The sequence below is a fragment of the Schistocerca gregaria genome, chromosome 8 (genome assembly GCF_023897955.1).
Source record: "Schistocerca gregaria isolate iqSchGreg1 chromosome 8, iqSchGreg1.2, whole genome shotgun sequence".
Taxonomy (NCBI): domain Eukaryota; kingdom Metazoa; phylum Arthropoda; class Insecta; order Orthoptera; family Acrididae; genus Schistocerca; species Schistocerca gregaria.
In genome coordinates this window covers 271,928,904-271,949,967 of record NC_064927.1, presented here as the reverse complement: position 1 = coordinate 271,949,967, position 21,064 = coordinate 271,928,904, and the positions used below count along the sequence as shown (strand labels likewise).

Genomic DNA, 21,064 nt, shown 5'->3' with positions numbered 1-21,064 from the left:
GGTATCCCAACATGGCCTGGGGTCCACACAAAGACCACAGAGCGGCCGCAGTGGGCAAGAGTATGGAGGGACTCCTAAATAGCTATCACCAGATGAGAGCGAGGGAAACACTGGTCAATAGCTTGTAAACTGCTCAGGGAGTCGCTACATATAACAAAGGACTCACCTGAGCAGGAGCAGATATACTCTAGGGCACGAAAGATGGCGACCTGCTCAGTAGTGAAAACACTGCAGCCAGCCGGCAGTTAACGTTGTTCATAATGGTCCCCTACAGTGAGAGCATAACCGACACGACCAGCAACCATCAAACCGTCTGTGTAAACAACGCCAGAGCCCTGATACGTAGCAAGGGTGGAAAGAAAGCGGCAGTGGAAGGCATCCAGAGGGACTGAGTCCTTCAGGACCTGTGCCAATTCGAGCCCAAGGCAAGGGCGGGGCACACACCATGGGGGTGTACACAGAGGGTCCCGGAAAGGAGGTGGAAGACGGAAAACCCCAAGCCCAGAGAGAAGCTATCTGACGCGGACCGCAATCGTACAACCCGACCGGGGTCGATGTTCTGGGAGATGGACGACCGACTGAGGGAACACGAGATGATAATTAGGATGCCTGGGCGAGCTACAAACATGTGCAACATAGGCGGCCAGTAAACGTTGGCGCCGTAACCGTATTGGTGGGACACCTGCCTCCACAAGTATGCTGGTCACAGGGCTGATCCCGAAAGCTTCAGACCCCACTGTGAAGGACTGGGTACAGCACCCGCAACGCAGAAGGGGATACTGAACCATAAGCCAAGCTCCCATAATCCAAACAGGACTGGATTAATGCCTGGTAGAGCCGTAAGACGGTAGATCGGTTGGAGCCCCAGCTGGTGCGGCTCAAGCATCGCAGAGCATTAAGATTCCGCCAACACATCTGTTTAAGCTGCGGAATATGTGGGAGCCAAGTCAACCGGGCATCAAAAACCACACCCAGAAACCAATGTGTCTCCACCACAGCAAGAGGTTTGCCGTCAAGATAAAGCCGCGGCTCAGGGTGAACAGTGCGTCACCGGCAGAAATGCATAAGCAGATCTTGGCAGCCAAAACCTGGAAGCCATGCACTACACCCCAAGATTGCGCCTTGTGGATAGCACCCTGCATCTGATGTTCAGCAGCTGCAATGCCAATGGAGCTATAGTAGAGGCAGAAGTCGTCAGCATACAAGGAAGCTGAGACAGGCATTCCCACTGCCGCAGCGAGCCCGTTAATTGAAATTAAAAACAGGCAGACACTTAAGACAGACCCCTGCGGTACCTCGTTCTCCTGAACTCGGGGGAGGGGACCTTGTTTCCATCTGAGCTTTTGACATTCATACAAGTGGTTCTCTTTTCACTGAAGGTCTCTCTAATTTTCCTGTAGGTAGTATCTATCTTGCCACTAGTGAGATAAGTCTCACATCCTTAAATCTGTCCTCTAGCCATGCCTGCTTAGCCATTTTGCACTTCCTGTCGATCTCATTTTTGAGACGTTTGTATTCCTTTTCGCCTGCTTCATTTACTGCATTTTTATATTTTATCCTTTCATCAATTAAATTCAGTATTTCTTTTGTCACCCAAGGATTTCTACTAGCCCTCGTCTTTTTACCTACTTGATCCTCTGCTGCCTTCACTACTTCATCCCTCAAAGCTACCCATTCTTCTTCTATATTTCTTTCCCCCATTCCTGTCAATTGTTCCCTTATGCTCTCCCTGAAACTATGTACAACCTCTGGTTCTTTCAGTTTATCCAGGTCCCATCTCCTTAAATTCCCACCTTTTTGCAGTTTCTTCAGTTTTAATCTACAGGTCATAACCAATAGATTGTGGTCAGAATCCACATCTGCCCCTGGAAATGTCTTACAATTTAAAATCTGGTTCCTAAAACTCTGTCTTACCATTATATAATCTATCTGAAACCTGTCAGTATCTCCAGGCTTCTTCCATGTATACAACCTTCTTTCATGATTCTTGAACCAAGTGTTAGCTATGATTAAGTTGTGCTCTGTGCAAAATTCTACCAGGCGGCTTCCTCTTTCATTTCTTACTCGCAATCCATATTCACCTACTACGTTTCCTTCTCTCCCTTTTCCTACTGCCAAATTCCAGTCACCCATGACTATTAAAATTTCATCTCCCTTCATTATCTGAATAGTTTCTTTTATTTTATCATACATTTCTTCAATTTCTTCGTCATCTGCAGAGCTAGTTGGCATATAAACTTTTACTACTGTAGTAGGCGTGGGCTTCGTATCGATCTTGGCCACAATAATGCGTTCACTATGCTGTTTGTAGTAGCTTACCCACATTCCTAATTTCCTAATCATTATTAAACCTACTCCTGCATTACCCCTATTTGATTTTGTTTTTATAACCCTGTAGTCACCTGACCAAAAGTCTTGTTCCTCCTGCCACCGAACTTCACTAATTCCCACTATATCTAACTTCAACCTATCCATTTCCCTTTTTAAATTGTCTAACCTACCTGCCCGATTAAGGGATCGGGCATTCCACGCTCCGATCCGTAGAATGCCAGTTTTCTTTCTCCTGATAATGACATCCTCTTGAGTAGTCCCCGCCCGGAGATCCGAATGGGGGACTATTTTACCTCCGGAATATTTTACCCAAGAGAACGCCATCATCATTTAACCATACAGTAAAGCTGCATGCCCTCGGGAAAAAATTACGGCCGTAGTTTCCCCTTGCTTTCAGCCGTTCGCAGTACCAGCACAGCAAGGCCGTTTTGGTTAGTGTTACTAGGCCAGATCAGTCAATCATCCAGACTGTTGCCCTCGCAACTACTGGAAAGGCTGCTGCCCCTCTTCAGGAACCACATGTTTGTCTGGCCTCTCAACAGATACCCCTCCGTTGTGGTTACACCTACGGTACAGCTATCTGTATCGCTTAGGCACGCAAGTCTCCCCACCAACGGCAAGGTCCATGGTTCATGGGGGGTGGGGTGGGGGGGTGGGGGGGGGGGGGGGTGGTAACTCCAGGAGATGAAATTATGCCATCACTGCTACATCCAGGATGATCCATAGACAAATTTAGTTTTGAAGAACTCAGTTTCAGTTTACATAGTTTTCTGTGCTTCAAAGTAGAAGTACTGAAACCTGAAGAAATAGAAAATTTCTAACTTATCTTCAGATTAGTCGAACATCTACTCTTTTTCCAATAACTTCATGTCACTTAGATGACATTCCCCGTAGGGAGATCGAGAATCAATCTCTGGTACATGAGGATGAAAAAGTTATTTCAATCACATTTTCTAATTTTTCATTTCCCCTGCCACATAAGAGATTACTTTACCAGCCACAAACATTTTTTCATATCATGTCAATTGTTTAAGGAAAACTTCACAGACAAAGAGTGAAAAATATGCACTACAATCAACCAATCAAAAAATACTGAATATGATTGACCATTTTCCATCCTTATTTACTTTGTCCTGTGTAACAGTGAGGCTAATTTCACTAGGTATCAGTATTTAATGTCCAGAACTGTCATCAATGGGCTTATGAAAATCCCATTACAGTCAAGAACATGGTTACCAGGAAAGGTTTGAGTTGAATGTCTGGGCATAATTGACAGTAAGAACTCTACTGAGCCTCTCATTCTACCAATTAAATGCTCAATTATTTATAATTTTTGCAAGTATATTTGTCCATAGTGTTCCAAGACTAATCTCCATGTATACCAAAGGAAGACATTCAAACAATGGTATTTGCTGCATTTCACTCTAGGAGTTAGGTAAGATTTAAGTGTTTGGGTGCAGGTGGGGTTGGCATGGTGGTTCACCAACAGTGGCATTTCATATTGCCCCGTTTATCATCAAATGGACTATTGTGGGAGGTTTTATGAAAGACTGCATCTACTGATACCAATGACTACCTTTTAAGAACTGGTCAGAAGAATTTTTGAGGGCATGACAATATCAGTCATTGCTTAATCCATGTCAACTTTAAAGGGATGATGGAAGCAAGAAGTTTGAGTATTTGCTGTAATACACGTGAGCTGAGAAAGAAGGTGATTAGATTTTGATTTTCTTCTTTTTCAACATTGTCGTAGTTCACGATTACTGATCTGTTGCACTATTAAGAATAAAATTTCATTCATGTTCAATGCACATTATCAAAACTTGGAACTTGTTACCTCTTGAATTCATTATTACTGGCTTTGTATCTTACAATACCACATTTGACTATCTTACTACAGTGGTGTTCCTGTGGTACAGCTTTCAGCATAGGCAATGCAATAATCAAAGCTTTATCCAGCAAATATAAAAAATTGTGTGCTTAAAATAAACAGCCAAGGAAGGGACCTTCAAGTTTACCAATGTTTTACTGTTCAGCTGAAACTATTATTTGCAGCTAATTAAATTAGCAGCTGTGCTCTTTAGCAGAACAGGTATTAATTGAGGTATACATAATATAAAAAGTAGAGGACACATGGCGTGGGAGATGGGTGAGAGGCCTGACGAAGGGCTTGGGGGATGGATGGTCAATAGCTGGGAGGGACAGGCAGCAAGTGCATATGATAGGTATGTGGCTACATGCAGGTGGGTTCGTCCAGCACATGGTGATGTGGAGGAGCGAATTGAGAGCGAAAAATAAGAAATAGGGAGAGAGATTGACAAGATGTTTGTGAGGGCAAACTCAGTGAAATTAAGGTCATGGTGTAGGAATGGAAGCAAGTGAGGGGCAAGAGCTAGTGGAATCCAAAGTTTCTCCTTCATCTACTAAAGATGTAACAAGAGGAAGGGTGGTGGGGAAGAGGAGTAAGGTGACTGCATTTTAACACAGAGAATCTTTTTACAAGCAGAAGTTTGTCAGAAAGTCATGTAGGGGGAAAAATAAATAAATAAATAAATAAATAAATAAATAAATAAAGGGACCACACTCATAGATAGCATATAACAGGCCAGTACCACTAACACAATACTGAATGAAACTTCCTGGCAGATTAAAACTGTGTGCCGGACCGAGACTCAAACTCGGGACCTTTCCCTTTTGCGGGCAAGTGTTCTACCACCTAAGCTACCCAAGCATGACTCATGACCTGTCCTCCCAACTTTCCTTCTGCCAGTATCTCATCTCCTACCTTCCTAACTTTACAGAAGCTCTCCTGCGAACCTTGCAGAACTAGAACTCCTGAAAGAAAGGATATTGTGAAAACATGGCATAGCCACAGCCTGGGGGAAGTTTCCAGAATGAGATTTTCACTCTGCAGCAGAGTGTGCGGTGCTCTAGGTCCCGGGTTGGAGTCTCGGTCCGGCACACAGTTTTAATCTGCCAGGAAGTTTCATATGAGCGCACACTCCGTTGCAGAGTGAAAATCTCATTCTGGAGACAATACTGAATGATGGAAAGTCCAGGATGTAAAATAACAACATTATGAAAAGGATCTATTGCTACTAAACATTTATCCTCCGTTCCCTGACTCAACCTTTGCAGTCGCCGTCCTCCAAATATCTATAGCCTTCCCTTCTCTCATTCCAGCACTACATAGCCTTCTATTCCTCAAGCACACCTGCATCTTTTCCCTTTCTCTCCTCTCCCACTCCCTTTTCTGCTCTCTGTTCTGCCAGCACAGCCTCCTGATTCTGGCCCTAGCACCCCTATCCTGTCCGCACCACATTCCTGCACACTCATAGGCAACATGACTTCTTTCCCCACCTCTATCCTACTATCTCACTCAGCCCGCACGCAGTGTGTGTGTGTGTGTGTGTGTGTGTGTGTGTGTGTGTGTGTGTGTGTGTGTGTGTGACCCGTTCCATTGTTTCATTAGCAAGGATTTACTAATTTGACTACAAATACAAAAACTGCATGGCTAGATTGTAAAACACAGCATACACTTAATGCGAGGAAAGGGGGGGCATATAAATACATTTTCTGCTGTATGTCTGACAATTTCACATGGACTTACAATAATTACAAAATACATCACATTTCTCAAAATTTACAGTTTTTCTTAAGGCAATAAATATTGCCATGCACTTAAGGCATCATGTTACATGACAAAGCAGAAACTACTGTCCTGATGGGGGTCACTTGATTCTAGCTACTAGTGATGTCAACAGCCTGTAGTTGGGACACTGCAACAACACGTATTGCCAAGTTTTAACAATGCCATCTGATGAAATGACCACAAGGCTAAGAAACATTTAGTGTCTGAAAAATGTAGTGATGCTGTAGTAAAAATTAAAGTTGTATGTTAAGATGCCACACTTTCAACCTGACGTGAGGTGGGCTGATAAGTTAAACTAAGAGTGAGCTGATATCCATAAAAAGCATATGACAAGTGTAAATATGTACTCTTAAGCCACTACAACAAAAGAAAATGTGAAAATTTGTGTTTTTTGGGTTAATATATGCTGCGCAGTGATTTAAGTAACATGTCCACTTTATTGTCAAGCACTTTAGTTTATACACCTTTATGTTATCTGCATCTCAAATGGAAACAATGGAATATCATAACACATTAAAAAATTATTTGTTTTGGGTGATTTACAAGGTGTCTGCTACATTTTCAACAACATAGAAAAAGCTAACTCAAATATGGCTTTAAGATGATCAAAGTAAAGGATATCCCAAAATATCTACAACATAAATTTAAGAAAATATTTATTATAAGAGACAATGAGGTATAGGAAAGCGGACTATTATATCAGGAGAGTGTGTTGTATATGAACAATTAACAATGAAAAAGGGTTGTTTAAGATCAGTAGCTCAGTTTTATTTAATACTGGCCAAGAGCAAATGTGTAACAGCGTGTCAACAGATTTAAAAAGAATTCAAATTTGTGTACTGATTTTAGTTTGGGTGAAGCATAAGTTCCTCACTTCACACCAGAAATTAATGCAGTGTGTGGTTACTTGGTGACCCTTTCCATTTTCCATTATTTTCTTTCACACCAGCAGATAGTTCAGATTGCTTATATTGTATATGGTGAAGTAGTAACATGTTAACTTTACACAGTCATCCAAGCCCAACTGGTTGAAACTGAAGAGGCCTAGTTTTTTTAAAGCCAAAAAACTTATCAGAAAAATTAACTGAAGATTAGAAGTATGAATTACTGGAAAATGGCCCTTTCCACCACATTTGCACACCCTCCAACCTTCATCTCATTCTACATTCAAGGAGTTTCAAGACTGGTAAACTGAGTATCAGGAAGAGGATATGACAGTAAGAAGCAGGTATTCTGCAAACTCAAAACTGCATTTTAAGGAAAAAAGGGCATATTAAAAAACATTGTCCTCTAGTTTGATGCCCTGGGTACTATGCTAAAAAAACACATTTTTGGCATAAACAACCAACACTGCTTACCAATACAGCCTGAAGATTCTATCAGTTTATTGACATTTCACCAGCAAAGTGAAGCACTGGCAGACAAATCATGTCAACAGTCGGTGATGTAGCAGTTAGCATCGCTGTCCCTAGAACATGCTGTCCAAGTTCGATTCTGGTCAGACCAAAATTTTTCTTAGCTTGGGGACTGGATGTGTGTTGACCTAATCATTTCATCAACACGAGTCACTGAAACGGCATCAAATACAGATACTTACACCTGGTGATCAACACCTCCAAAAGTTGTCTATAGCAATAATGCCATACAGCAAACCATCAGACTCAAAATGAGGGAATGCATTTGTTGGCCAAGCATAGCTTACTGTAGCTATTGTGCACATTGATCCTGCTCTCCAAAACCTTGCGATGAGCTGAGAATTTTCCTCCTCGAGATGTTATCGCCTACAAGATATTTATGATCAATCTTGGGCTGCAACGAGGAGCGATGTGTCTGCCAATTTTTGTATTGATAAAACTGTGTTCGTACTAGATGCTTCAGTACGTTGTTAAAAGATTATTCCGTGTCTATATTTACTCATGGGTAAGGAAGGAAGGAAGGAGCTTTAACTATTAATGTTGTGTGTGTCGCTTCACAGTTTGCACTTTAAGCTTGTCTTGATTCGGCCACTATAGGCCACCCAGCCTGCCAATACAACAGTAGTTGCATGCACAGCCTGCCAGCTGCACTCACTGTTAGAACTAATTACTTTACACATCAGAGTGCAAGGCTCTGCCAGCCATGAGTGTATCATTCATTGCATTGTACCTTACCAACCACATGTATGGGCATCTTGAGGAAGGAAGGAAGGAAGGAAGGAAGGAAGGAAGGAAGGAAGGAAGGCGTTCTTGGGTTTAGAACAACAGAAATATTAGTCACAACAACAAGGGATTTTTTTTTTTTAAAAAAAGAAAAAAAAGCAAGATGCATGCAAGTCTGAAGGGAAGGCTTGGGAAAGAAATTGTTTCTTTCCAAAGGAACGATTCAGGTATTCATCATGAGCAATTCAGAGAAACCATAGAAGACCCAAAGCTTGTTTGCTGCATAGAGATCTGAACCCCACTCTTCCCAAACAGAAGTATATTTTTTTTACCATTGCACCACCTCATTCATCCTACCTTAGTATGCGTTCATATGCTGTGTTCCAGGATGTGTTTACAAGACTGTTGATGGGATTGACACGATTCCTTCTTTGCAGTTAATGGTGTTTTGATGTTTTAATGGAAGTATTGAAAGAAGCATGATGACTGTTTTAAAGGTATAAGTAATATTAGTACAGTATTAGTTATACCTGTGGACATTTTGTCCACAAAACCTTTAGATACCGTTCTTGGATCTTATTTGGAATGTATTATCTTTATTGATTGTGAAACATGGGAACTGGCAGTTTGAAGAGAAGTGAGGGAATACATGACAATTTAGGTAAGAGCTTTTTTTAATTTACAAAAACTTCTTAAGGATTGCAGTGCATACATTAACTCTAATCAGTCTTTTAAACTCAAACAATAAAAATGAACATAATTTTGTAAATACAATAACAATTTTACAATTGGAGTGTAGCACAGGAAATAAAAATACATTAAACAATATTAAATGATAACATATCAAACAATAACAACAGTAAGTGAGTAAAATAAACATTTTTACTACAACCAAAACCTGCTTCCTGGTGATTGTAAACTAACACAAAATTCAATTTTTTTGGCATGACTATTGCACTTTCTATGCTGTACTGAAATGCACAAAAAAAATGATTTCTAACTTTGTGGCTGAGATGGTTTCTCAGGTTTAAACTTCATAAGCTCAAACACAACCTTTACACGGCTAGCCACAATACGACTAGAAGAATGTGTTCGCATTGATAAGGCCGATATGAAGTTGTCTTCCAGTTGGGGAGGTGGCTTCTCACTGCTTTCCAGTTCTAGTACAAATAATGCAGGGCCAAGAGGCTTTTGTAATACGGATGCCAATTCCATTGCCTTACTCCGAGCACATGACATAGCCATACGTAACACTTTCATCCTTTAACAGAAATGTTCAAATGCTTACTAAATTTTGTATGCACTATTAAAGTTGAACCGTGAAGTTTTGCATGTATCATAGAAATTTTAGGCTACAACTATTTAACTGCTGCCAGTGACAACAGCAGTAACAATAATATCTCCACTTACTGACTCATATCCTCTGTCGTGTTTAGAGAGTGCTGCTGGTAAAATAAAAAAGACAACATTAGATGGAAGAGAGATTTATGTGGAAGTTCAGTGAAAGCAAAGACCAAAGAAGATCCAATTTCATTTAACTGCCTTTCTTCTAAGATTGTTATGTTTAGGCCACTATACCAGGGTCTTTAGTGCCTTTTATTCAGAACTTGGAAATAAAAACAAAACACTTATGATTTTAACAAATAATAAATTATTAGAATACAGTTACCTCTAACAGTCACATGAGAGAGAGAGAGAGAGAGAGAGAGAGAGAGAGAGAGAGAGAGAGAGAGAGAGAGAGAGAGAGAGAGAGGCAGGCCGACTTCATATTATAACAACAAAAATAATTTTTGACAATATAATCTACACAAACTTTCGGAGCCTGTGACGGCTCCTTCCAGCAGAAGACTTGGAGGGGAAGGAAGAGGGCTGGAGCAGTCTAGCAAAAGGGGTACAGTTCAGGAAAGTCACCCAGAGCTTGGGGTCTGGGAAGACTTACCAGATAGGTTGAGAAGGGAAGACTGTTTGCTGTGGACTGCACTTAACAAGATTTGAAAACCTGAGAGCTTAAAGGTGGAAGATAGGATAATATGCAAGACAGAGATTACTGCTAATACATAGTGTACCAGATCATAAGAATGTGAAGCAAAATGCATTTGTATGTAACAGAGGTGTGAGGAGAGGATGGTGAAAAAGAGGAGGGCACAAAATAAAAGATGTAAAAAAACTAAAATGGAGTGAAGAAAGAATGAATATAAATTACAGTCAGTTGGGTTGCAAGAACCAAGGACATGTAGCACTGGTTCCACCTGTGGAGTTGTGAGAAACTGGTATCTGGGGGAAGAATCAAGATGGCTTGTATGGTGAAACAGGCACCGAGGTCACAACTGTCACGTCACAGAGCATGCTTTGCAACAGGATATTGTGTGTTGCCGGTACACACCCTCTGCCCACGGTTATTTGTCCTGACGTAACTGGATGGTAGTCATGCTGATGTAAAAGACCGAACAGTCTTTAGATAACAGGACATGCTAGTATATGATACGTCATTCCATAGGTGGCTCTCCTTTTGATAGGATGTTTTGCTAGTTACAGGGCTGGTGTAGGTGATGGTACGCAGTTGAATAGGGCAGGCCTTACAGTGGGATGGTCACAGGGGCAGGAGCCATAAGGTAGGGAGATTGGTGCAAGATGAGCATAGCAGCTTGCGAGGATATTGCAGCAACGGGGAGGGCGATGGAAAGCTACTCTAGGTGTGGCGGGCAAAACCTCAGACAGAATGGATCTCAATTCAGGGTATGGTCTTAAGAGATCATGGCTTTGTTGAAGTAGGTGGTCAGCATATTCAAGACGAGGACAATACTGAGTGACTAGTGGTGTGCTCTGAAGTTTTTTTCTGGAGCGATTCTTCCTAATCTCACAATATCCTTTTGAGACCCTGTGTTCCTTTGCACCCACCTCCCTACACTATTCCTCCTACCCCTGTGATCATTCTCACTACAGGACTTGCCTTATGTACCGTCCTACCACCACCTATACCAGCCCTGTAACTGGCAAAGCAGATACTATCAAACTGAGAGCCACCTGTGAAACAACATTTCATACACCAGCTGTTATTTAAACACTTTTCGGCCTTTTACATTGGCTGAGTACCACACAGTCATCAGTTAGGATGAATGGGCATAGGCAGAGAGTTCATAATGGCAATACACAATATCCTCTACAACAAGTTAGTCATGACCTAAATGTCTGTTTCACCTTAATGTTAATTCCTTCTATCTCAGCATTTCTTCACAGTAGCTACTACATTCTTAATTTCACTTTGGCTTTCCACATCTCATTTTCTGAACTGTGTTTTTCCACCTTCCCTCTCCCACCTTCATTACATACAATGCCCTTAGCTTTTTCACTTATGTCGTGCATGATGTTTTATTAGTAATCTGTCTTGCATATTACCCTGTCTTCCATCTTTAAGCTCTCAGGTTTTCAAACCTAGACCAGAGCAGTCCCCAAACAATGACTGTGCACTAAGTCTCCCCTGACCTGGGATTCTGGGTGACTTCCGAACTGTACCCTTTTTCCTAAACCTCTAGTCCTTTTCCTTCATCCTTCTTCCTTCCCCTCCAAATTTTCTGCTTGAAGGAGCCACTGGCTCTGAAAGCTTGTAAAAGTTAAACATTTTTGTATGCAGGTTCCCTGCTGTCACTTGGTAAGTTTATCTTTCCACTACATTACACTTCATATTATGTTAGCTTTATTACTATCTAAAACACTGGGGAAGTATGTCAACCAGATGTGAGTTATATTTTAATTGTGCTAAAGACAATAAGACAAAATAAGTGACTATGACTTGCACGGAAATCAACCAGATACGAAGAACAAATTTATGCATTCTGATCCCAAAGATCTTTTGGAGTAAATAACTTGTCAACAGCAACGAAATGATCTGTTGTGTCACTCATTCTAAAAAAAGAATTTGAACATTCACTGGAAGGAAACTTTAGGTAATTTTGTACATGTATTCTGCTGTGTCAAGATTGCACTGTGCAAGTTCCACATTATTTCATTAAGATATTACCTTGATATATCCAGGAGGATTATGAACCCAACTACTGCCAGTGCCTGCAATGTGGGAGTCTTTAGGGCAATGTTGCGTATATATTCAGTTGCTGACAATGATAGTAAGCCTGCTGCTATGGAAGATGTATGTGTTCCTTTTTCTAGAGTTTGGTTGAAATATCAAATCAAAGTTCTAAAAGCACTTTAGCAGAAAACCACCCAGATGTGGCTGAAGGGATCAATATCAGATACAGATAACAACCTCAAAATGAGGATGCTTGGGATAGGAAATCCTGGTATTTGACTTACAGTCTATGAGAAACTAGGCCTTAATCCAAATAGTGAAGAAAAACATACTTCCAAAATATAAGACCAGTGTCTTACCACTGTGCCAATTTACCAGATGCCAAAAGCGAATTTACCATGAAATCGGCGAAGAAAGAAAATAATGCAATCCAGCAGCAACAGACTTTTAGAACACCCATCTAAAACCAGACTACATACACTTAAAATGATTATGCAGATTTAGAACTTCTAATGTCTCAATAGTTTGGAACAGTAAGAAGCAGAGGTACACTGAAGGTCTTAAAAGGTGTACAATATATGCCAATTTAGCTAAACTGGCCATAAAAATTTTAAATGAAAATGGTGTTTGTTTGCCTCAGATTACTTTTCATTCTGAAACATATCAACTGTCCATATTTAAAGTGGATGTGAAAGTTTTGCATATCTGTTTTCACAAACCACTGTTATCTATGAATTGATTCAATGAAACTTTACCTATTTCATCCAACCACAGAACCCACTATATTTACTCCTTACTATCCACTTTGTCTTTATTTACAGTTACCTCTTCCTTCCAATTTCATCCCCTGTCAACCCATGCATCATTCATTTTCATTATCTTAGGGTGGCTTTCACAAGATATTTAAAATATCTTATTTGTGGACGAGCTGAAGACAGTCCATCCAGCTGACAGAGTGCCATGCCTGTCACACCATAAAAGTAATTAGATCATTAAAAGCTGGCTAAGACTATTCCAATTACACTATCAAAACTGAGTTAATTGGTGACACACTCTTTGAGATACTTCTATAATCATTTTATGATTCAAGGTGTATTTCCCAACTGTTACACAACAGGAACACCCATATGTAACAGTGGAGACAAGCAAGTGATGATTGTAGACCAATCTCCTTCCTTCCTGTGTACTCAAACATTCGTGAGAAGGTAGCTCGCTACATAGTTTCTGACGAGTTTGGTACCTATAAAGGTCTTTCTACTGAAAAGGCAGTATATACTGTCTAACTCAATTATAACAAAACAAGGAAACTCAATGTGTTAGCATTTTGCATGACTTTGCTAGGTCTGAGTACATCCTAAAACCAAATTCTAGTGAAGCAAATGGTAGGAATGTTACAGCAATTTCTCTAGTACTAATTTGAGAATGATGTTAACAGAAGACGGAGGATCACACTGAAATTATGTAGCAAGAATAACAATTTTGAGTGATAAACATCACAAATTGTGTTCCACAAGGTATGGTTTGCTGTTTCATTTGTTCCTCTTTTTGTCCTACATAAATTATTTACTTGGTGCATTTAAGAATTCTTCAGAAACTTGTTTCTGACAAATACAGTATCAGAAAAATGGCTCAAAAATGTCCATGCCAAATACAGAAGAATGCTGGAACAGTCCTACAACAGGCTCAAGGCAAACAATTTTGAGGTTTACTTTACCATATATTTTACTATGGAAAGGCAAACAAAACGATCTACAGGTACCAGCCATACAAATCAGTGGAGATAAATTTGATGCGGCTCGATGTTGAAGTTCCTTGACACCCCGATGGATAATAAACTGAAGTGGTATCGTATGTACTAGTTAACCAAAGAAGCTTAGTTCTGCTTGTTTTGCAGTTAGAAATTTCTTATTATGTTGACCTGCAATATGTAAGCAGTCCCTCCAGGAACCAAGGGTGTCTTACATTTATGAATCCATACACATAATACTTAATGATATGTTTCATTCTTAAGAGTGAGTTCAGAATGATCTGAAGACTTCATAATCAGAAGACCAGAATTATAAATAATCTGCATATAGACTATTCATCTTCAGAATAGGTTTATTCTGGTGTAACCATCTTTAATAGCTTGCCTGTAGAAATCATGCAGGATATTTAATACTTACAGGCTGTAAAATTACGAGAGAATGCTTCAATCCCCATTCCTAAAAATGTATCAGAACATCTCAACTAAAGGATGTAAATACCATTAATTGTATTAAACAGATCTTGACTGCATATAGACAGCTGACGGAGATTTGTGTAATGTATCTGCTTTGCATTAAATTGGAACAGTAGCCGAGTCGCATGGTGTGAGCAAAGTAAAAGTGGTCTCCAGAAAATATTTGCAATATGAATAGTGCAGGATTGACCTTTCTTAATGGACATATTGGTCTTTATTCACTACAGCCTGTTCTGGGTCATTCTGTTACTAAGTTTCATATTGCAGACTCCACTGGAGGCTTTGCCAAAACATTTAGAGATGAACTCTTGCACCAACAGTTCTATACAGGTTTTCTATGAATTTTAATTCACGTAATCCTTGATGAAGAATATGCACCATTTTATTCAGAGTTCCATTTTCTGCTCCTTTCTCTCTCTCTCTCTCTCTCTCTCTCTCTCTCTCTCTCTCTCTCTCAGGATTGAGCATGAAAGTGTGCAGATGAAGACATGTGACAGCAACCAATTAATACATGGAAACCATAGTATCCAGCATTTTCTACAATGAGCATTTCTGTTCACTAACAGAAAGTTACATTTGTTCCCCCCCTTGCAATTTTTAATTTAGCACAAACAAACATTAGGCATCACAACCCATCAATTTATTACCACAACCAGGTTTTCTGCATTCACATTTGTTGGGTTTGTTAATTAACAAGCAAACTGTTACCTTACAACGTAACTTAGACCTCAAGCTGTACAACAGATCAGTGTCACCATAACCAAGATTTTGGAGAGGGGGCGGGGATATTTAATATGCATTTTCAGCCTATTCATGAACAAGGGCCAATTTCATGTCAAGTGTTACGAATATTTTCCTCGTCCATCTTACATCATTCACCCTATACAAGACATGGGACAGTGACTTCTTTCAAAGCAGCTACTTTTATCATAATATGTATAAAACTTCCTGGCAGATTAAAACTGTGTGCCCGACCGAGACTCGAACTCGGGACCTTTGCCTTTCGCGGGCAAGTGCTCTACCATCTGAGCTACCGAAGCACGACTCACAACCGGTACTCACAGCTTTACTTCTGCCAGTACCTCGTCTCCTACCTTCCAAACTTTACAGAAGCTCTCCTACGGACCGGCAGGAGAGCTTCTGTAAAGTTTGGAAGGTAGGAGACGAGGTACTGGCAGAAGTAAAGCTGTGAGTACCGGGCGTGAGTTGTGCTTCGGTAGCTCAGATGGTAGAGCACTTGCTCACGAAAGGCAAAGGTCCCGAGTTCGAGTCTCGGTCGGGCACACAGTTTTAATCTGCCAGGAAGTTTCATATCAGCGCACACTCCGCTGCAGAGTGAAAATCTCATTCTGATAATATGTATAAGTTGTTCTAGAAGTCCCAAAATTATTGATGAGTAGATTAGTACTAGGCAGAATTCGAACAAGGAGCCTGCGGTGGCTGTTTTGGTTGTTAATGTATAATTTGACATCATTGCTGGAAGCTTCGTGACTATCAGTTTTTTGGAAGAATGAAAATAGTTCCAAATCCATATTATATTTATACTTCTTTGCAGTTAGTTTCAGGGTACGACCACATTATCAAAACACCCTTTGTTCAGATCAGTCAAGCTGGAATGTGGCATCACTATAAGCAGTAATGACAGGTTGCGGCTTGACTGATCTAAACACATGTGAACTGGTTGAGAATGGAACTACAACTGCAAAACTATTTAAAAAGCCTTTTGGGTACATTAAATACTTTTCTACACATGAAAGACGCGTCAAAATAAAAAACTATTACACATAAAACAGTTGACAGAATCTTCCCTCTCAAAAACAATTATGTCAACTATACAAATTCACCATGGTCGTTTACAATACTATGTCAAGTTATTTTATAGCTGAAATAGTAGCAGCAGAAAGGTAGCTGAGGCTGAAAGGGAGGACAAGGGATAAAAGTAATAACTACTGTGCAAAGTTCAACACAAAATAGTTAAATACGAGTATAAAATAACAGCACTTTACATTTCCCTGGCTGACAAACTGTTGAACATACTGCTACTTATCGAAAACATTGACATAGTTTAATGCAAATTGTTCGGTCCAGTTAAAAATGTATCAACACAACACTGTGCATGACATTCGACAAGGTATTACAAGATCAACTGATATAACTATATCAAACAGGTTTACTAACCTCGCGTCCTGCAAACACCTGTGCGTGTGATAATGTCTGGGTTCGCTGACGAAGACAGTTCCTCCCAATTTCTCTACAACTATGTTCCTGATTTCTTCATACTTCTGCAATGAGCCACATTTAACAAGTATTTCCGCTGACATAGTATACATGTCGTCCCTCTTATCCAGAAGTTCATGGACGGATATATTCTTTTCGCCCTGCGGATAAAGTGTCAATTATGACGCCAACCCACACAACTATACAATAATGTTCATTTTATAGGTAATTTAAGCAATGCTCTAAGAACAGGGTCCATTAATAAGCTGGTTTCATACTTAAAAGTAATGCAAAGTTAAAACTACACGACTCACTTGAATCTTAGATTTCACAACCTGCAACAAATAATCAATACGCTTCGAAATACTAGTTTTAACTTCTTCCGCGCTATCCTTAATTGAGTCAGCTCTGAGAAAAAATTCTATAACATCTGGATCAATGAACATGGTCGCATATCCTTCCGATCGCACCACATTAGTATTCGCCAAGTCATAATCTTCTTGTAAGAAGACCGGAGATTTACTCTGACCTTCAATACCAAGTTCCGCACCGGCCTCACCCATTTCCTTCCGGGGTTCGTTTAGCATTGTCAATAATTACCACTTTCAGTTTCTGCGTCTACTGCGACAGCTTTCAAATTTGGCTACGTTGTTTATATCCGATCAAAGAGTTTTGACGTAAAGACTATGCATGTCAGGCATCGAAGGCATGTTAGTCCTAAGGCCGGTTTCACACACGCAACTAATGTGGCGCTTTCTGCAGCGGCATCGTGAGCTACCGTTCAATTAGGACGCCACAAATTCTTTGTAGTTGCACAGCTTTCAGAGCGGCATCAATTGAAATCATTTGGCGCATGAATGTTATAGCGCAGGCTATGGCACTGGAACTTTGACAAAAGTTAAATACAAGGGAGACGAAGCTCAAATGTAAGATCCGAAAAAAGATTTCGCGCACGGATAAGTCAGGGACCAGAAAAAAATTTATAAAAGGAATAATACTCGTAAACGAAGATATTGTCTGACCAGCTAAACAACAGGCGGCGTGTGAATATCATTAACAGCTACGCCCCTCTTCCAGATTTTAGAGTATTATTACATTCGTTGACACAAGCGTTTCGAATAACTAATTTTTAGTTTAACAGACGCAACATTACACTCGGTAGCTATTGCCTGTAGCCTATACAATCCACAATGTAGACAATGCTTGGTCTCACAATTCACGAACTTTATACAACTCGCTTCTTTGGCTATATATATTAAGTTTATTTATTTATTCATCCAAAAATCTTTTAAGATTGTGATGTACGACATTAGTTTGCAAATATCCAACCCCATCCCTCTACATATCCATACACACACACACACACACACACACACACACACACACAGGCGCGCGCGCGCACACACACACACACACGCGATCGCAGTGCTGCATAATTTCAAACGTAGGTTGCTGTTTTTGTAGTTACAGCAGCTGCCAAAGTGCTCCTGCTGACCACGGTTGCACGTTTTTCACAAATAAAATGAAGAGGCACTGAAATCGAATTGGGTACAGCAGCAAATACTCCACGACAACTGAGACAGCTATCACCGTGGTTCGAAATACTGCCGCCACGGAGCAGTGGTGGAAGGAAAGTGCCGCAACAAAGTACAAGCTATTTGAGCTTTTTGTGGCGTGACAAAAATTGATTCTCTTAAGTTGCGCCACCATACACTGGGAATCACACATGCAACTGCAGTATGAGCACACAAAACAATCGCAACACACGGTCTCATTTTTGTTACCGAAAGTGATAGCAGTCCCCCCAAGCGGCTAATAAGCAGCACTTCTGCTTACGTTATCTGATGAAAGCGAATACCGACGTTTATTTGTAACATAATTTTTAGAATATGGTGTGTATGTAGTGCCATAAAAATCGATAATAACTAAAAAATGACGCCACAATTGTCATCATTTAATTTCCTACTGACTCTGGGAGGTACGAAGTGGCACGTTACATGACATTGTATTTACGATTTTCTTGTAAACTGGTCCCACGATTCTGCTACATCCAAGCCAAAAATAGCAAGAATCTTCAGCACATTCACTTTTGAAGCAGAAGTATTTACATTTACAAAAATACTCATGCTCATATTAGAAAGTCGAGGGACGTGTAAGAATGTTCGAATCATTATGCTCTATACAAAATTGTTACATGTCGAAGAAAGTGCCTATCATAATAAACAGAGGCAACAACAGTTACTCGCATATTCCAGAGTATTTCTACATGAATAAGTTGTAGCTCATGTAACCGAACCAGGGCCAGTTGTACTATCTTAGCATAAATGCAGGGTTAGCTAACTGAGGAATAACTGTACTGTGCTGTTTTATTCTCCAGATAATTATTCCTGAAATAGTATTAATGACCATTTAAGTTGGGAACAAGTGAAGAGCACTCTGGATATTTTCGCATATGTCACTGCATATTTACTAAGTTGTTTCCTGCAGAAACAGCATATCAAACATAAATGAAGAACATTCCAGATTGCAAAGGTATACACTCGAGGATAGTTTGAGGATGGAATGTACTGTGAGTTCAAAAATGTAATATCAGCCACGAAAACTGCTGGAGTCTCATTCAGTGAAAATATTACTGCAAAATATTTGACTAAATTGGTAGGGAACTTATATTTACAACAACATAACGATCTATTTTGAAATTAGTTAAATAATCAGGTATTTGTTGTTTGATGCATTAAAGATCCTTCTAGATTTCCGAATAATGTGTGAGAAAATTAATGCAAAAGTTCCCATTCAGAAACAACTTCTCATAGATCGACAGAGCAAGCTAGAACAGATGTACGTGTCTTTTTTGTTAAATAAGTAAGCACATTTATATTATGCCCAGAAAAGGTAGCAGAGGCGCAGACTGGTGATGTCCCAAATGTGAGATGTAAGTTCCAAATTGTTTATAATGAAATACATGATTAATCGATAAAATTGTCAGCAGAAAGGCGCCACATTCATTTCGACTGAGATGAAAAATTTGTACACAAGATAGTATTCCATCAAATGGTAGACAGTGAATTGTAAGTTGGTACATAATACAGAAGCAAATGTGAGAGGCGGTCTGCTTTGTGAAATAATTGGTTTCTTCAGTCTATCCAACAAACTATGACAACACAGACATCATGAAGGCTGATTTGACTGAAAATTATGAGAGTTGTTACTGGCTAGCTAGCTGTTGCATTTATGTCTTAGAATGGTTAACTTATTATGGCAACATTGGGTGTTCTACAGAAAATACCCTTGCTGAATTATTGAACACTGTTTCTGCGTCCACTTTTGCAGATCTTGGACATATGTAAACCATGTTTCTGTGAGGTGTAGATTATTAATTAAATTGAGCATGAATATGAAGAATAAGATGCCAACATTTACAATAAGGAACCATTTTTTATAATAATGGGATAGAAAAGTACCTATGGCACATATCAAACTGGAGGCTGTTGTTATTGTATCTCACCATAATTGTTTGAGGAACAGTAATTATTTGATACATAATCTAGGCTTGTGCAATCATCTCTAATGTGGGAGTTAATGTGAAGTAACTGAAGGAGAGATGGATTTATTATTTTCTTCTTTTTCCTACAGTCATTTCATTGTAGAACTGTCTGTTTTGTTTTCAGAATAAAAATACCTGTTTTCATATGTGAAAGAAAAGCAGAGTTGCAGATGGTGCTGCTTCAAAAGTAGCTTGAAGGAACTGGAGAAGGGAGGAAGAATTGTATTGGTTGAAAAAAGAGCATAAAGCTCAAGATTATTACCTGAAAACAGAAATTAAAACAACTGATTTCAGAATAAAAATGTATTAATCCATACACATTTGTTAATTTATTTTCCCTTAGTTAAATCAGAGAACTGAAATAAGTAAAAAAAAGCATGTCTTGGGCATGTTGTCCAGTCTCATACACAACCTTTTAATAATCCTGCTGACTGTATCCTGCCAAAACTAACGAAGTCTCCAATGGACAGAAGGAAATCAGCAGAGGCAAAATATTTGAGTGTCTGTAGTAGCTGGATTACTGATGGAACAGAGTCATTGCTGAAAGAAAGCAAAGAATGATATGATACAGTTTTTAAGGGAAATCTAAAAACATAACTTGCCAGCCACTTCTTCCACTGTCATAATTATGTAGATTCAATAATTCAAGATTCTTATTAGTTGAACAAGTATGTGTGTCCTTTTAACACAAAGACAACAGGTACTTTATGATAAATATGAACGAGGTTATGTGGATAATACTGATAACTGTGGAATACAACAGCTATCAGCCATAAAATTCTAAAAAAGCAGACTTTCCTGTCAATTCTACTGTGCTAAACTTAGTTTGAGTAAAAACAAATAATTCTGATGTTTAAGGGAATAATACTAGGTGGTGTATAATTTTGTTGGTCTGAAGCATACACTAAAAGATTGTTGTCCCAATGGGAGATATGAG

At 39.6% G+C, this 21,064-nt stretch overlaps 1 protein-coding gene across 3 annotated transcripts in view; it reads right to left on the bottom strand.

The window, feature by feature from the left end:
- Positions 1–17,325, bottom strand: part of LOC126284849 (uncharacterized) — a 60,231-nt gene extending 42,906 nt beyond the window's left edge. Inside the window, exons 1-2 of one of the 3 annotated variants that reach the window (XM_049984078.1) lie at positions 17,184–17,325; positions 16,545–16,744 (exon numbers count right to left, since the gene is read on the bottom strand). In XM_049984078.1, the coding sequence (XP_049840035.1) occupies positions 16,545–16,696 (152 nt within the window). In that variant the 5' untranslated portion in view covers positions 16,697–16,744; positions 17,184–17,325. Of the gene's footprint in view, positions 1–16,544; positions 16,745–16,897 lie in introns of all 3 variants that reach the window. The other 2 variants (XM_049984076.1, XM_049984077.1) reach the window with 2 other exon arrangements.
- Positions 17,326–21,064: the final 3,739 nt, after the last annotated feature.